The 19,260-nt window shown below is 41.7% G+C and overlaps 1 protein-coding gene and 1 pseudogene across 2 annotated transcripts; both read right to left on the bottom strand.

The window, feature by feature from the left end:
• Positions 1 to 481: 481 nt before the first annotated feature.
• On the bottom strand, positions 482 to 7,811 carry LOC310986283 (V-set domain-containing T-cell activation inhibitor 1-like; the record flags this gene model as incomplete). Its single annotated transcript, XM_083972127.1, has 6 exons — positions 482 to 532; positions 1,591 to 1,856; positions 4,713 to 4,991; positions 5,390 to 5,421; positions 6,134 to 6,197; positions 7,514 to 7,811. 6 exons carry the CDS (start codon positions 7,809 to 7,811, stop codon positions 482 to 484), a joined length of 990 nt encoding a protein of 329 aa, XP_083828253.1.
• A 751-nt stretch (positions 7,812 to 8,562) lies between these two features.
• Positions 8,563 to 18,056, bottom strand: LOC310986282 (V-set domain-containing T-cell activation inhibitor 1-like; annotated as a pseudogene). The gene is made up of 6 exons: positions 18,053 to 18,056; positions 17,164 to 17,496; positions 15,165 to 15,201; positions 14,515 to 14,793; positions 11,461 to 11,739; positions 8,563 to 8,642 (listed from the first exon to the last, which is right to left on the bottom strand). The product of its transcript is annotated as a V-set domain-containing T-cell activation inhibitor 1-like (transcript).
• Positions 18,057 to 19,260: the final 1,204 nt, after the last annotated feature.

Genomic DNA, 19,260 nt, shown 5'->3' with positions numbered 1-19,260 from the left:
ATTTAAAGCAGAACAGCAGGTTTGACTTCACTGATTCTGATGTTTGTGTCAACGTCCACGTCGACTCAGTGAACAGCTACGAGCGGGTTGATAATATTTGGTCGATGGATTCATTCATATACAGCTTTAAATCAAAGATCTTTACAATCAGGTCCCTTTTAACCTGATCCGGTGTTGATTGGTGTTTCACATGGTTGGTAATCCTGGTTTGTCTTTGATTGACCTGCAGGAGAGAAAACAAGATGATATTCAAGAAAATCTGAGCTGATCTCACCCTGAGAGTAAAAAACAACAGAAGCTGCTCATCTGAGGAGATGAACACAACTATCAGACTCTGAGCATCACACATATGGAAACACTTTGTTGTTCTGTCAGCTGCTCATCACGAACAATGTGAATTTGACACATTATATAAACTTACCTGAGTTAGATTGTTGCTTCTTCCTCCATACAGCTACAACTACACTAACACATAAAAGAGTCAGTAGAACCGAACCAACAGCAACACCGACAACAACTCCAGTGGGAAACTCTGGAACAAAGAGAGAAAGCTGATGTGAGACTCAGAGTAACTTGACATGATGAACACCAGACTGGACGTCACAGCTTCACACAGAGAACAATGAGTGTGTTGCTGCTCCTCTGATCTACAGTGATGAGCAGATGAAGACTCCACTGGGATGAATGTGACCAGGCTCAGTGATGTCAGCATCCGTCTCATGGCCTCTCTCCTCCTGCTGCTGCTCAGCTCAGAGCTCGGTTCTGGTTCTGCTACAGTAGTGAGGAGGATGATGATGCTGCAGCTTCCTCCTCTGTCTGACACGTGTTGTTCATCAGGAGGAAGATGTTTGAGTCACTGTGCTGCCACCTCCACTTTAGGCTGTTTCCATCTGACTCCTGCTTCACTCCTGCTGTGTGTGAGATCTCAAAGTGTGTGTGACTGTGATCTGTCTCCAGCCCAGGTTTCTACACCCTGAGCCCAGGCTCTGATGGACTCTGGATCTCCTCTGCTCAGCTCATCTTCACCTCATGATGGTTGTTGTTGGAGCTGCTGCTGATGAGCTCTGTTCAACACATGGGCCTCTGAGCTCGGGTCGACGCTTCACTCAGAATAAGTGAAGCTAAAAGCTGAGAGACGTCTAAACGTGGTCTTGTAGCTTCAGTGATGAAGCTCTCAGTGAGTTCACTGTGCTCACATGAACACACACAAACAAAGAGCAGCTGCTGCTTCATTCACTGGACAAGAATCTGAGTTCAGCCTGTTCACACTGACAACTTGTGCTGTCAGGAAGCTGCAGCACAGTCACACATCTGGCTGGAGACCACAGCTGTATATCACACTGTGACAGCACATGTGTCCTCTACAGCCTGAAGCTCAGATCATACAGCACCTGTGACTGGTTCAATCAGCCCACCTGCTCTACTGAGCTGCACACAGTCACATCAATACAAACACAGCCACATGTTGGTGAATGAGTCAAGTGGTCAACATCTGTTCACTCCTGGTTTCAGCTTCACACACACAGGAATATAAATGGAATTGAATTAAACTGTCCATAATTAGAATAAAATCCCACCAGGAATATGTACATAGGTCTCAGTGTAGATCTGATGTTTGATTTCCTCCTGTGTGGCTACACATCGATAGTTGTCAGTCTTGGTCACTGTAGTCTGGAGGATAATGTCGTAGCTGCCTCCTCTGTCAGAGACCTGTGGTTCTTTAGCAGGGACGATGTTTCCATCACTGTCCTGCCACTGGACAACAGGTTTGGGTGAAGCACCAAGAACCTCACACTGCAGCAGGGCCCAGTCATTTGTTTGCTCAAGTGTTATGACAGATGGCTTTGAAGCTGCACCTGTAAAAACAAACAATAATTCATCAACAGTCATTTACACGACCAGACACAGATGTTGTTAAACTAAAGACCAAACGAGCAGAGAAACATGAGGACAGTGTTTCCCTCCACTGACCACCAGGGGTCACTGATGGTCTGATGAGTATGAAACTGTCATCAGTATCTGTCTATACAGTAAACTGAATGTGTATTGGTTGTGTTTACATGATGCTGAATGTACTGTGACTGTGTGAGGACGTGTGAGGCCAGAAGCTACAATAAATAGAAAAGGGTGAAAACTGGTGAGAGTCGACCACAGGAAGCCTGGGAGTCCCCACCCTGGATTTTAGAAAACACAGAATAAACCTGTCATGGATGATGAGGGGATAAATACAAGTGTTGTTTCTGTGTGTTCAGTTTCTTTGTAAATAAAGTCATTTGAATCTAGTAGCTACAGTTTCAGTCTTATCTGTTGATAACCTCTGTCAGCCTCCACATCTGCAGGTTCAACACTTAGAGCTGTGTCCACTTCAAATGACGTCATGCTGCTGCTCATCTGCATGGGAGGAGCCAGTTGAAGGAGGAGCTTTGCCCCGTGTTTCCTGTCACTTCTACACTGTCGACTATTTAAAGAAGCTCATTGTCAATTATCACATAAAAACAAGAATGACTTCAGTGTAGGACGCCTCCACTTGTCTCCTGCTTAGACTGCTGCCCCCCGACCAGGACGTGGACCAGCTGTAGATACTGGATGAATGGGAAATGATCAGCTATCACTTTGAACTGATACATCCCATCATATTTCATGTACAAAGGTGACACTTATTCATTAAATCACTACTTCTATCTTCCTCTTTCCATTTGCACAACTTCTGTTTAAGCCCCTGGCTGAAGGAGCCGTCCCCTCCCAGTCCCCTCCTCTCCTGCAGACAGACGCTTTTCTACACTGTGGCCTTCAGTCTCCAGATCTCAGGTGAACACTGATGGTAGATTTCAGAGCCACGTGTCAGACAGCGCTCTCCACCACCACCATCATCATCACAACACCAGATGAGGGAACATGTTCATGGAGAGTGTGTTCATCCTGCAGTCGACTTCACACACTTGGAGAATCACTGACAAGGAGCAGTGAAGATGATCTGGCTGATGTGGTGACCAACACCTGACTGAGACACTTCATGTTGTTTCTCCTTTAATCTGTCACCTGTCTGTGTCAGAACCAGATCTTTTCTCTCAACCCTCCTCTGCTTCAACATGTGGAGTAAAGTGTGTTTAACAACAATAGAAAATCACAGTCTGAGCCTCAAACACCATCTCAGCTCTGTCTGATGGAACAAGCTACATCAACTGGACTCAGCTGAACAAACTGTTTCTGACTCATCTCATGACAGAAGCTCAGATACAGTTTGGAAAACAGGTGAATTTCTGATCAGTTTCGGTTTGACAAAATTAATCCTGAAACAGATTCAGGAGAAATTTCTTTTGTTTGGGATGTAAACAATTTAACACAGGGTCAAAGGTGTGTGTTCCTCTTGTTATCAGATGTGTCAGTGATTCACTCAGTGTTCACTTTATCAGGAACATCTGTACAGTCTAATCCAACACAGATGTTGATCAAATATTTTCCAGGGATCAAATGGAGCTGGAACGAGACGAGAGGTGAATCTACGTTTCCACAGCTTCTTCTTCATGAGTCTGTAAAGAGACACTTCACTGACTTTACACATCAACATCAGTTCACTGGTCATGAAGAGCACGACTCAGTCTGACATCACAGTGACGTCACAGTGTTCACTGATTATAATGTCGGCCATGTTGGCTCATGTTATTAAATGATACTTGATCTGAATCTCACTAATGTCTGAAACAATCAAGACACATTCAGACAGAGCTAATAAAACTGTTTCATCATGTTTCTAACAGCAGATCTCTGGTGAACAACTAGTTATTGTGGTTAAGCTGTTTTAATCCAGAGGTGAATAAACCTCCTCTGTGTAACCAGTTCAGTTCTGACCAGTCAAACCAGCTGAGACTTTACAAACAGCTGCTGCCTCCAGCTGCAGGACTCTGATCTGAAGCAGACGCCTCAAAGGGGCTGAAAACAGGCTGAGTGCAGACTGCAGCCTGAGGACCGACACTACAGGCCTCGTCTGGTGTCTGTCCTCCTCTCACATGGACAGTAGCTACAGACTGTAGACAACAGGGCTCAGAGTCAGAGCTGAGCCTCAGTCTGTGCAGGACAGTCAACAAGTGCAGCTGGAAACATCTGGACATCAAAATGTTTTAACACATTAAATAAAAGTTTGGTGACTGTGAGTGTTCGGCTTCAGCAGGAAAGAAAAGTGTGACCTGAGCAGACAGAGCTCAGATGTGTTTCAGGACTAAAATATTTATCACACAGTTTCTGTCCTCAAAAATCTTCTCTTCTTCATAACAGTAAAAAAAACCCTCCTTTGCAGAGTCACATTGCACATTACACAACTACTGTATTCGTGATGCTGCTGATCCTGAAATATGAATTCACACTGACCATTGATCAGTGTGAATTCATCATCACTAGTCATTTTATCTTAATTTACTCTGTGAATGTGACCATTACAGCATTTCTGTAATTCTTATGGATTCAACACTAAATGTATCAAACTTGAATACGTTGGCTATTGTTGATTAGAGGAAAACACAGTAACTATACTGTATGTGTTTTAATCATCTCAGTGACATAAAAAACAACACAAACACATAACACATAAGCTTCAGCCATCCTCTTATCACTGATTAATGTCATGATAATTTCATCCCAATTGGTGAGACTCTTCATTTTTGGCTGATCAAATCTAAATGAATAGTTAAATCATATGAACATAAAAGACCACTCACCTCCCAGGAACACGTAGATCTCAGCATGAATCTGATGTTTGATTTCCTCCTGTGTGGCTACACAACGATAGTGGTCAGTCTTGGTCACAGTAGTTTGGAGGATAACATCGTAACGACCTCCTCTCTCTGTGACCTGTGGCCTCTCAGCTTGAAGGATGTTTCCATCACTGTCCTGCCACTCCACTTTAGGCTTTGGAGAAGCACCTCGAACAACACACCGCAACAGAGCCCATTTATCTGTTTGATTCAGATTTGTGACAGATGGCTCTGGAGCTGCACCTGTAAATATGTCATAGACAAAATCATGTGTAAGACAATCACACAATTAAAAATGTTACTCTCAGATTTCTTGTTCAACACTTCTCAGCTTGAACATTTGGAAAACAGAGGAGTGGAGGAAAAAACAACTGAACTTTTTTAACTGCCAGTAGCCTATAAGTCAGCATCAGCAAGCGTTTTCACATTTAGCCTATATCATGATGACAGTAAATGAGGAAATATTGATTCTTCTCTGACATGAATAATTTCAGATCGTTGCATGTGTTACAAAATGTAATATTGAAACTCATGAGAGGTTAAACAGAACTACAATACGTAACGTTAAAGTACAATTAGTGATTAGTTTGAAACTGTACAAATGAATATGACAGACTGACGTCATTACAAACAGGACCCACCTGGGATGTTTTCGTCTCTTCTGTCTTTTAACCTTGTATGATGCGGAGGATGCATGCGACCCTACATTTACACGTAAGGGTAACGTTAGATATAGTTATATACTTAGTAACTGTGATAATGTGTTAATACTAACACTTTACACCTCATTTGAAAGCTCATAACTTCATTTTTCATAAACTTCTAAGAGCTAAGAAATTTATTTACAACATCACAGCATTACTGTCTCTCTTTACAGCAGTAACCAATCAGATTATAGTTAACTAACCTGTGTTGCCTCGATTAAAACACATTTATACGCTGAAAAACAGACTTTTAAAGACCAACTGGCCTCCTTAAAAAGAGTAAAACACTACCAATTAAACTCAGTTCATTAAAATTCAAGCGGAAGTAAAATAAATTACCTGAATAATATCGGATAGTTTCCCTTAATTAACTTTTATCCGGTCCTTCGAACTTTTAACCTGACTACATTTCGGTCAATTTTAAAGCTTTGTTAAAATATTTGACCAATGATGTTAGGTATCTCTGAAATCAGAACGCGCCCAGAAACAAAATAATACGATCAGCGCCTTTCTACGATGTAAACTGACGAACCTAATGGTCTTTTAACTTACAGCAGCCAATCAGAGCAGAGTATCATTATGTGGCCGCCTAGTGACTTGATTGACAGCTACTTTAGTCCAATAGGAAGTAACCACTCTGAAACATGCCCAGTTTGTAGCCGGTAAAATCACCTGTCTGACCATATATGGAAGTTGATGTAGTGCGACTCCCTGTGGTGGAGGAACAGGGACATGTCAGAAAAACCTTTTATGAGTAAAAAGAGACAAGATTCAATGACACTTAATATGTAAATCTTTGTGTAAATATTAATAACCGCTTCTTTGAGTCAACTCCAACATTGAGGCATATTTTTCAAAGTCATAAAAGACATTTATCTTCATTATTTGGTGACTGAGGAGACATTTTATAATAATCTATAGTCATCTGATGTAGATACTCTGTACTGCACTTTCAGAAATATCTCAGAGCCACTTCTGTCTATCAACATGACATTTAGAGCAAATGTTGAAGACACGTAGGTGAAGAGATCCTGTTAATTTCAGCCTGATAGTCCAGTTTATCACCAATTTACTGAATTTTGAATTAATAAATAAAAGATAAGGAACAAGACATTTCTGCTGTATTCTCTGTGTGAATGTGAACCCATCCACCTCTGTGTGGGGGAGAAATCAGAGTAACACAAAATAAGAGAGCTCAGTGTTTGCTCTGCAGTGATGCTGACAACATTTATCAGATCTTCACAGTCTAGGAACAGCAGAACATTTAAGATGAGTGTGTATCAACTGGAGTAATGAACGTGACTGTATTGAGCCATAAGAGGTTAAGATATTGCGCTCTGGGTCTGGATCTGGAGGAAGAAACACAAACATCATCATGTTAGAGTGATTATACTGACAAACATGTCAGACCTGCTATAATGAGAAAAGAAAACAGTTTTACTTCCTGTTAGGTGAATATTAATGTTTGGTGTAAAACCTGGTCAGGTAGAAAGGTTATCTGGTCTCTAGCTGACATGTTGGTTATGTTTAAATGTTGTCACACAGCTCAACACTTGACTAACCTAAAACTTAAAAATTATTTGGTTTCTATGGAAACCACCACCTATCAGGAGTTGAGCATCTTATTCAGAGTGAGATCAGAGGAAACAGTTGTCTGCAGGAGAAAATGGTAACATAATAGGGTCAAACAGAGCAGAACCAGAGGAAAGTTTTTTTATCATGAATGTTTAAAAATCAAAAAGACCAGCAATTTTACTCCACAAAAGAGCTTGAATTAAAATGTCTTTGCACTGAGCTCTGCAGGTTAAACAGTAACCTACAACTCACATTATCACAGAGCAGTGTGTTCAGATGTGATCTGTTGTCGTGGTAGGCTATATTTTTATATTTTGAATATTATATGAAAATATCATAATTTATTGCTCCTGACTCTGAAATACTCTGCATAGTTTCTGCGTGTGTTTTGGAGAAAACATGTCACACATCAGTCGTCCAAAATCTGATGAACACACTCACCTACAACAAGTATAATGAGGGAGTCTTGTTTTCTTGGGAAAGTACATGTGTAACTTCCGTTGTCGTCCATCCTTGTGTTATGGATTTTTATGGAGGCGTTGCCATTCTTCAGTTCATCCTCAAAGTGAAAAACTCGCCCAGTGAACTGTTCATCTTGACCTGTGCGACCCTGGTTGTAGTGCAGGCCGGCATCGTACAGGAAAACCTCCTTGTCACCATCTTTCTTCCAGTCAAACACCATCTTCTCAATGTTCTGCTTGGTGCTGAGGGAACAGGGTAAAACGGCGTCTCTCCCTTCTTCCACGGCCACAGTGACGGCACTCGACCCTGAAAGATGAAACATCAAATGTTCTGCTGTCAACTCAGTTCATCTGAAGCAGCAGTTTACAACCAGTTCAGTCAGTGATCAAAACACTGGAGAGGCTGAGAATGAAAATTAAATCATGACATAATATAAACAAGGATTAAGATGCTCATAATTGTGTTAAACAGAAAAGGAAATCAAGATATATGAGGATGTCTTGGTACGATTATGATCTCCATATTGTTTGAATTACTACAGTAATAAGTCATCTATCAACTCCAATGAGTCACAGGACACACCTCCACCTGAGACACCTGAGACACCTGTGCACCAGATGTGTGACAGAGTTAATCAAACTACTGAACTAAACTCATTTATTGATAATGAGAATTTAAAACAGAAGAAAACATCTGGACAATAATCTCAACATACACTGAGTTTGTTTATGTTCACAATGAGACCATGCCCTCCCAGCCCCCACCCACGCACACACAGCCACAGGTGAACTGAGAAGCTGTTACGACTAATCAACCTGAATGATTTCATCATTATATAACATCACCTGGCGTTTTATTGATCAGAACTAATCATTAAGAGTATTATGACATTAGATATCGATGTTCAGACAGATGCACAGGTGCGGGTGATGACGTCACCCAGCCGCTCCACCTTGACCCCCCCCCCCCCCCCCCCCCCCCCCCCCACACACACACACACACACACACACCTCAGTGATAATAAACAGAGCTGAGGCTGGTTCTCAGTCTGAGCCTCAGTTTTCTCACCGTGTTCAGCAGCAAACGTTGATCCACACCGAGTCAGGACACAGAGACTCACGAGAGCAACGAGCTCCGTAGTTGTCGACGTCATCTGAACAGGAGCCATCACAACATCAGGGGAACATCTGGATGATGAAGCTTCAGCCGCTCATCACACCATCATTGGCTCATCACACACTTTCACTGTGTCGGCGTCCGCGAGCTGCAGCAACAGAGACACTTCCGGCACACACCCTTCACAATAAAAGCTCCTCCTCCTCACGCGTCAACGGTGACTCATGAATTCTGATGTTGTTCGTTTCCTAGCTGTTTATTAACTGTTTGTTTCTAAAACTAATAAACAACAAACACTATGATATTGTATGATGTTTTATTAATTAAAAATGATTTATCCCAGCCTGAATTCACACAACAGCCTGTAATGATGTTTATCAATGGAGGACCATGACCATTTATAAAGGAAAACAAAAGGGACGTTATTGCACATGTAAGCCATTTCAAATTAAGTTTCTATCAAAACAGCTGCAGAATCAAGATCATCTGAGACTCTGTCCAATGCAATAAATTCACTTTAAACAGACAGAGAAACAAACAGAACCGTCACTTCATACACTTTGGTGTTTTTTTTGTTTGTTTCATCTTTTATTAATTAAAAAATCATTAAGCACTGCTTGAATTTACATGACAGCCTGTAAACTCATCATCAGCTGCAATATAAACACAAACTCAGTGTGAGACAGAGCACAATTCAAATGTCACAGTCAACAAAAGTGAAGAGTTCAGACAGTAACTGTACCTGATAGACTTTAGATCAGCACCTTAATAAATAAAAATAAGCAACATGATTGTCTCAAATAATGTCAGCAACACACATTTCAAAATGCAGCTTCTAAATATTCACATTCATTTTAAGCAGAATAGCCAATTTGACTTCACAGATTCTGATGTTTGTGCCAACATCCACATTGACCCAGTGAACAGCTACAAGCTGGTTGATAATATTTCATTCATTCAAAAATAAGTTTAATTCAAAGAGCTTTACAATTAGGTCCCTTTTTAAATTGAGTTGTTTTTTAGTGAGAGTACTTCCTGAGGGACTCCTGTCTTTGACTGACCTGCAGGAGAGAAAACAAAATGAGATTTAAGAAAATCCAACAGAGCTGATCTCACCCTGAGACAGAAGCTGCTTGTCTGAGGATTCTACACAACTGTCAAACTCTGAGCATCACACAAATGGAAACACTACTTTTGTCTGCTCATCATGAAAATGGGGATACAACACATTACTTAAACTTACCACAGTTAGATTGTCTTCTCCTCATACACATGTACACAACTACACCACCCAGTAAAAGACCACCAACAACACCAACAACAGCACCAACAACAACTCCAGTGGAGAACCCAGTTGGACCTGAAAGAGAAAGTTGATGTGAGACTCAGAGTAACTTGACATGATGAACATCAGCCTGGACGTCACAGCTTCACACAGAGAACAATGAGTGTGTTGCTGCTCCTCTGATCTACAGTGATGAGCAGATGAAGACTCCACTGGGATGAATGTGACCAGACTCAGTGATGTCAGCATCCGTCTCATGGCCTCTCTCCTCCTGCTGCTGCTCAGCTCAGAGCTCGGTTCTGGTTCTGCTACAGTAGTGAGGAGGATGATGATGCTGCAGCTTCCTCCTCTGTCTGACACGTGTTGTTCATCAGGAGGAAGATGTTTGAGTCACTGTGCTGCCACCTCCACTTCAGGCTGTTTCCATCTGACTCCTGCTTCACTCCTGCTGTGTGTGAGATCTCAAAGTGTGTGTGACTGTGATCTGTCTCCAGCCCAGGTTTCTACACCCTGAGCCCAGGCTCTGATGGACTCTGGATCTCCTCTGCTCAGCTCATCTTCACCTCATGATGGTTGTTGTTGGAGCTGCTGCTGATGAGCTCTGTTCAACACATGGGCCTCTGAGCTCGGGTCGACGCTTCACTCAGAATAAGTGAAGCTAAAAGCTGAGAGACGTCTGAACGTGGTCTTGTAGCTTCAGTGATGAAGCTCTCAGTGAGTTCACTGTGCTCACATGAACACACACAAACAAAGAGCAGCTGCTGCTTCATTCACTGGACAAGAATCTGAGTTCAGCCTGTTCACACTGACAACTTGTGCTGTCAGGAAGCTGCAGCACAGTCACACATCTGGCTGGAGACCACAGCTGTATATCACACTGTGACAGCACATGTGTCCTCTACAGCCTGAAGCTCAGATCATACAGCACCTGTGACTGGTTCAATCAGCCCACCTGCTCTACTGAGCTGCACACAGTCACATCAATACAAACACAGCCACATGTTGGTGAATGAGTCAAGTGGTCAACATCTGTCCACTCCTGGTTTCAGCTTCACACACAGGAGGACGATTAGTGACCAGATGTAGAAACACTTTGACTGTTGTTTCTCTTCTGCTTGTAAACAACCAAACAACAACCTGCAGCAGGTCATGAACCAAGAGTGAGGAAGCTACATCTCTACCAACATGTGCTCATAGAGGACGCTCACTGCACTGACACTGATCACACTGATGCTTCACTTGCACAGCTTTTATTTACATTTATTTGATCAAATTATTACCAGGATCAATCAGTTTGTATAATCAGAAGGGTATGATTCTAGTTTAAAGTTTATGTTTTAGGTTAAGCAAAACATTAAATAATTAGCCACTACAATAATTATCGCTACACCTTTGAAAGTCCTTATGTGTGATTCATGTGACTTTACACACAAAAGAAAAATCCTAAGCAAAAACCTTTTCACCTGCTTCACCAGACTTAGAGACATTTTCACTTTCACAGATTCTTCATCCAAATTTTCTTAAAAGTGAAATGATCTGACTGTAAAAACAGAAACAAGAAGAAACTCACCACTGATATTAACGTGGGTCTCAGCCTGAACTGTATGTTTGATTTCCTCCTGTGTGGCTACACAGCGATAGTTGTCAGTCTTGGTCACAGTAGTCTGGAGGATAATGTCGTAGCTGCCTCCTCTGTCAGAGACCTGTGGTTCTTTAGCAGGGACGATGTTTCCAGCTCTGTCCTGCCACTGGACAACAGGTTTGGGTGAAGCACCAAGAACCTCACACTGCAGCAGAGCCCAGTCATTAGCTTGTTCAAGTATTGTGACAAACGGTTTTGAAGCTGCACCTGTAAAAAATAAACAATAATTCACCAACAGTCATTTACAGGATCAGACACAGACATTGATAAACTAAAGATATGAGAAACAAGCACAGAAACACGAGGACAGTGTTTACCTCCACTGACCACCAGGGGTCACTGATGGTCAGATGAGTATGAAACTGTCATCAGTATCTGTCTATACAGCAAACTGAATGTGTATTGGTTGTGTTAACATGATGCTGAATGTACTGTGACTGTGTGAGGACGTGTGAGGTCAGAAGCTACAATAAATAGAAAAGGGTGAAAACTGGTGAGAGTCGACCACAGGAAGCCTGGGAGTCCCCACCCTGGATTTTAGAAAGCACAGAATAAACCTGTCATGGATGATGAGGGGATAAATACAAGTGTTGTTTCTGTGTGTTCAGTTTCTTTGTAAATAAACTCATCTGAATCCACGAGCTACAGTTTCAGTCTCATCTGTTGATAACCTCTGTCAGCCTCCACATCTGCAGGTTCAACACTTAGAGCTGTGTCCACTTCAAATGACGTCATGCTGCTGCTCCTCTGCATGGGAGGAGCCAGTTGAAGGAGGAGCTTTGCCCCGTGTTTCCTGTCACTTCTACACTGTCGACTCTTTAAAGAAGCTCATTGTCAACTATCACATAAAAACACAAATGACTTCAGTGTAGGACGCCTCCACTTGTCCCCTGCTTAGACTGCTGCCCCCCGACCAGGACGTGGACCAGAGGTAGATACTGGATCAATGGCAAATGATCAGCTATCACGTTGAACTGATACATCCCATAATATTAACACTACTGCCAAGTAGTGCCAAAGGTGGTACTACTTCATCAAATCACCACTTATCTATGTATGTCATTGTGTCCATTTACACAACTTATGTTTAAGCCCCTGACTGAAGGAGCCGTCTCCTCCCAGTCCCCTCCTCTCCTGCAGTCTGCAGACAGACGCCTCTCTACACTGTGGCCTTCAGTCTCCAGATCTCAGGTGAACACTGATGGTAGATTTCAGAGCCACGTGTCAGACAGCGCTCTCCACCACCACCACCATCAAAACACCAGATGAGGAACATGTTCATGGAGAGTGTGTTCATCCTGCAGTCGACTTCACACACTTGGAGAATCACTGACAAGGAGCAGTGAAGATGATCTGGCTGATGTGGTGACCAACACCTGACTGAGACACTTCATGTTGTTAGCCTACTCCTTTAGAAGCTCATTGTCAACTATCACATAAAAACAAAAATGACTTCAGTGTAGGACGCCTCCACTTCTCTCCTGCTTAGACTGCTGCCCCCCGACCAGGACGTGGACACTTCATGTTGTTTCTCCTTTAATCTGTCACCTGTCTATGTCAGAACCAGATCTTTACACTCAACCCTCCTCTGCTTCAACATGTGGAGTAAAGTGTGTTTAACAACAATAGAAAATCACAGTCTGAGCTTCAAACTCCATCTCAGCTCTGTCTGATGCAACAAGCTACATCAACTGGACTCAGCTGAACAAACTGTTTCTGGCTCATCTCATGACAGAAGCTCAGATACAGTTTGGAAAACAGGTGAATTTTTGATCAGTTTCTGTTTGACAAAATTAATCCTGAAACAGATTCAGCAGAAATTTCTTGTTTGGGATGTAAACAATATATACGTTAACACAGGGTCAAAGGTGTGTGTTCCTCTTGTTATCAGCTGTGTCAGTGATTCACGCAGTGTTCACTTTATCAGGAACATCTGTACAGTCTAATCCAACACAGATGTTGATCAAATATTTTCCAGGGATCAAATGGAGCTGGAACGAGACGAGAGGTGAATCTACGTTTCCACAGCTTCTTCTTCATGAGTCTGTAAAGAGACACTTCACTGACTTTACACATCAACATCAGTTCACTGGTCATGAAGAGCACCACAGTGACATCACAGTGTTCACTGATTATAATGTCGGCCACTAATGAAACTATCAAGACACATTCAGACAGAGCTAATAAAACTGTTTCATCACGTTTCTAACAGCAGATCTCTGTGGAACAACTAGTTATTGTGGTTTAACCTGTTTTAATCCAGAGGTGAATAAACCTCCTCTGTGTAACCAGTTCAGTTCTGACCAGTCAAACCAGCTGAGACTTTACAAACAGCTGCTGCCTCCAGCTGCAGGACTCTGGTCTGAAGCAGACGCCTCAAAGGGGCTGAAAACAGGCTGAGTGCAGACTGCAGCCTGAGGACCGACACTACAGGCCTCGTCTGGTATCTGTCCTCCTCTCAGATGGACAGTAGCTACAGACTGTAGAGAACAGGGCTCAGAGTCAGAGCTGAGCCTCAGTCTGAGCAGGACAGTCAACATGTGCAGCTGGAAACATCTGGACATAAAAACCTGGTTCTTTTATTAAACTGAGAAAAAAACTTTGAAGTTCAAACTCATCAACTCCTCAGAATCTGACTTCATGTTTGAAGACATTAAAAAAGTCTGGTGAGTGTTCAACTTCAACAGGAAGGAAAAGTGTGACCTGAGCAGACAGAGCTCAGATGTGTTTCAGGATTACAGCATTTCTGCAAATTCTTGTGGATTCAACACTAAATGTATCAAACTTAAATACATTGACTATGGTTGATTAGAACAAAATACAGTAACTATGTGTGTTTTTATTATATCAGTGACGCCTCAGTCATCCTCTTATCACTGATTAATGTCATGACAATTTCATCCCAATTGGTGAGACTCTTCATTTTTGGCTGATCACATCTAAATGAATAGTTAAATCATATGAACATAAAATACCACTCACCTCCCAGGAACACGTAGATCTCAGCGTGAATCTGATGTTTGATTTCCTCCTGTGTGGCTACACAGCGATAGTTGTCAGTTCTGGTCACAGTAGTTTGGAGGATAACATCGTAACGACCTCCTCTCTCTGTGACCTGTGGCCTCTCAGCTTGAAGGATGTTTCCATCACTGTCCTGCCACTCCACTTTAGGTTTTGGAGAAGCACCTCGAACAACACACTGCAGCAGAGCCCAGTTATCTGTTTCATTCAGATTTGTGACAGACGGCTCTGGAGCTGCACCTGTAAAATTATCATAGACAAAATCACGTGTAAGACAATCACACAATTAAACTGTTACTCTCAGATTTCTTGTTCAACACTTCTCAGCTTGAACATTTGGAAAACAGAGGAGTGGAGGAAAAACCAACTGAACTTTTAAAACTGCCAGTATAAGTCAGCATCAGCAAGCGTTTTCACATTTAGCCTATATCATGACAGTAAATGAGGAAATGTTGATTCTTCTCTGACATGAATAATTTCAGTTGCATGTGTTACAAAATGTAATATTGACAGGTTACACAAAACTACCATACGTTTAAGTACAATTAGTAATTAGTTTGAAACTGTACAAATAATTATGACAGACTGACGTCATTACAAACAGGACCCACCTGGGATGTTTTCATCTCTTCTGTCTTTTAACCTTGTCTGATGCGGAGGATGCATGCGACCCTACATTTACACGTAAGGGTGACGTTGGTATACACTATATACTTAGTAACTGTGATAATGTGTTAATACAAACACTTTACACCTCATTTGAAAGCTCATAACTTCATTTAACGGAATTTTTTAAGAGTATAAAAAAATATTGACAACATCACAGCATTAGTGTCTCTCTTTACAGCAATAACCAATCAGATTATAGTTTACTAACCTGCGTTGCCTCGATTAAAACACGTTTATAACCTGAAAAACAGACTTTTAAAGACCAACTGGCCTCATAAAAAAAAGAGTAAAACACTACCAATACAATTAATTTCGCTTTAATTCAAGCTGAGGAAAAAAAGAAACTGAATAATATCAGACCGTTTCCCTTAATTAACTTTGATCCGGTGCTTCAAACTTTTAACCTGACTACATTTCGGTCAATTTTAAAGCGTTGTTAAAGTATTTGACCAATGATGTTAGGTATCTCTGAAATCAGAAAACGCCCAGAAACAAAACAAACCAATCAGCGCCTTTCTGCGATGTAAACTGACGAGCCTGATGGTCTTTTAACTGACAACAGCCAATCAGAGCAGAGTATCATTATGTGGCCGCCTAGTGACTTTGATTGACAGCTACTTTAGTCCAATAGGAAGTAGCCACTCTGAAACATGCCCAGTTTGTAGCCGGTAAATTCACCTGTGTGACCATATATGGAAGTTGATGTAGTGTGACTCCCTGTGGTGGAGGAACAGGGGCATGTCAGAAAAACTTTTTATGAGTCAAAGGAGATAAGATTCAATGACACTTATATGTAAATCTGTGTGTAAATATTAATAACCACTTGTTTGTGTAAACTCCAACATTGAGGCATATTTTTCAAAGTTGTTAAATACATTTATATTCATTATTTGGTGACTGAGGAGACGTTTTATAAAGCTCAGTAGTCATCTGATGGAGATACTCTGTACTGCACTTACTGAAATATCTCAGAGCCACTTCTGTCTATCAACATGACATTTAGTACAGATGTTGGAGACACGTTGATGAAGGATTCCTGTTAATTTCAGCCTTATAGCTCTTAATGTGACTGATTTATTGTATTTCAAATATGAGGTTGGAGCAGGAGAAGAAGAGAATTTCTACTTTATCCAGTTTGATCCTTCATCAGTTGAACTGTGTCAGAGCTGTAAGTCTGATCAACACAGCTGATGAAACCTCTGAGGATTTACTTTATAGTGATTCAGTGGAAACAAATCAGCTCCTAATGGTCTCAGTATTGTAGACAGTTTAAAATGGGAGGGTCTGAAGAGAGAGACATGTCCATCATTAAAATGGACTCTAACAGGTTAAGATCGGATCTAGAAGACAAAAGAAAACAACAATGTGAGACTGATTGTATCATTTACTGTAAACATGTAATTTCTTCACCTTGACAGACAGGTAATTCTGAGAAATAGAAAACATGGGCTCATATTTCCTGTGGCGTACTCTCCAATCTCATGAAGACAGTTAAGACAGGTTATCTTTTTACTTTGATGGATTTACTTTATCAAATGGATAACTTTTAATTTCCTTCCCATCTGCTATAACATTGTTGACTTCTTTCCGTTAGACTCTGGATTTTAAGTAAGACCAGTTTATTCCAACTCTGCTTCTTATTTCCACATTCGGGCCAATTGTAGCACACACAGAGAGAGTCTTCCAGCTGCCAGTGAGGGGTATCAGGGGATAACATCTGGAATATGCCCAGATGTGCAGGTATATAGACCAGACTTGGGACGAGGACACAGATGAAGATGTTGGACCATAAGCTTCATTTCTGTATCTGTGAACATTTGTAGCCTCGTCTAATCCAGATGTGTCACTCTGACTCTTTGACCTGAGCTCATCAAGGACACTGAAACCAGTCACATCTGTTCTGAGCGGCCATGTTTCCAGCTGTTTCATTGAAGAACTCACCAACAACAAGCACAATGTGGGATCGTCTGATTGGCTGATGAAATGGAAAATCACAGGTGTAGCTTCCACTGTCGGCCACCTTCGTATCTCTGATAACTATGGAGGCGTTACCAGACTCCAGATGTTGTGGAAAGTGAAAGACCCGTCCTCTGAAGAGTTCGTCTTGACCTGAACGTTTCTCGTCATAAATGCTGCCCCTGTCGTACATGAACACCTCCCTCTGACCGTCCTTCTTCCAGTCAAACAGCTCCTGCTTGATGCTCGTGGTGCTGAGGGAACAGGGCAACACGGCGTCGTTCCCCTCCTTCACCACCAGATTGGTGACAGCGGGAGCTGGAGGACAAAACATGAATCAATCACTGTGATCACATACAGAGTCGGCAGGTTAAAGAAAAGCTCAGATAACACATGAACACATGTCGCCACAGTTGCTCTGAAACACCAGTTTATGAGAAATGTAATACTCTGATTTCTCTTCCTCAAAACCTATTTCTGACCACATTCCATTATATTAAAATGGATGAGAACAAACCAGGTTATAAAGTTTTGATCATTGTGTTTTGAGTTTGCCTTTTATAGATTTGAAAAGTTTATTCTTATTTATATTTCACAGTGGTCACAACCAAGCCTTTCCTGCTCCTCTGATATGATGTTTTGTCACTTTGTCATGAAAATATAAAACCTGTGCAGGATTGAGATGATTATCAATTAATTTAACTTCCATTTCAACCTGGATGATCTCAGTACAGATTACAGAGTTCATGTCTGTCTGAGATCTGGCTCTCAGTTCATCAGCTGATCAATCACTGCTGGAGGGAAATCACAATACTAAAGTGAACCAGCAGGTGGTGCTACAGTAATAATCATTGCAGTGTGTGCATATTTGTACCCATGTACTTCACTGGTGTATTTCACTCTCAGTCTTACTATCTGTTGTTCTACATTTGTGACAAACATCTGCTGAGGTATGTTGAAATGATAGTTTGACCTTCTGTTCTGGGACAAACACCAGATGTGTGAAACAGTTACAGGAAGAGATTTGTAGATTGTTTAAAAGATGAAACCAACACCAAGACTAGATAAAAGAGACAAGAGGCTGTTTATGCTGCTTCTTAACAACTCTCTGTATAAAGACACGATACGGGAAGTTGTGTGTGTGGATTCATTCTGTTATCAGATCTTGGGTTCTGCACTTTTATTAATTCAATGATCCTTTATTTTCACTGGGGAAAACACTGACGCATTATAATGTAACCAAGCAAAGAACAAACTTAAAGACCCAAGAAACAAAAATTTGTTGTTTCCATAAATGTGTCAGAAAACAGAAACAAAATAAAACTAAAAATGTGCCAAGAAAAAAAATCAGTGATCAGTGATTCAAATATCAAAATGAAGCTTAGCGAAAGTTCAGACAGGAAGACTATCTCTTTAAGCACACCTCAAAACCCTTTCCCTGTTTTCATGCTGTCCTCTCGCTCCACCCTCATTCTCATAATTCAACCAATCACAGTCTGCCATCCTCTTTCTCTTCCACCAATCAGTCATTAGCGTCAAATTTCTCTCTCTCTCTCCTGTCATCCAGCGTCATTTCAGCAAACTCTCAGCCCACCTCCACCCCGGCACCACCTCCATCAAGATACAGACTGTCTTAAACATTTCCATAATTCGCACATTCTGTGTCAAACTGTAAACTGTTTTCTTGTCTGTAACAACATCTATTGCACGTCTGTCCGTCCTGGGTGAGGGATCCCTCCTCTGTTGCTCACCCTGAGGTTTCTCCGAATTCTCCCTGTAAAAGGGTTTCCATGGAGTTTTTCCTCAGTCGATGTGAGGGTCTAAGGACAGAGGATGTTGCTACGATGCCATGTAAAGCCCTCTGAGACAAACTGTTTTGTAAAAATGGGCTATACAAATAAAATTGCCTTGCCTTGCCTTGCCTTAATCTGGATCTTCAACCGAGAAGTTCCCTCATCAGGCGACTTCAAGCTTCCCTACCACCACCAGTGTCTAGGCCCGGGGGAATATAACTTCTTCAGATGCAAGCTTCTCATCCCCAGATCAGTTTACTCGGCTGGTCTACACCCCGTGGTCTAAGCG

This window comes from Trachurus trachurus, assembly GCF_905171665.1.
Source record: "Trachurus trachurus genome assembly, chromosome: 5".
Classification (NCBI taxonomy): domain Eukaryota; kingdom Metazoa; phylum Chordata; class Actinopteri; order Carangiformes; family Carangidae; genus Trachurus; species Trachurus trachurus.
The sequence above is the reverse complement of the archived record's forward strand: the minus strand, read 5'-3'. Positions and strand labels throughout refer to the sequence as shown.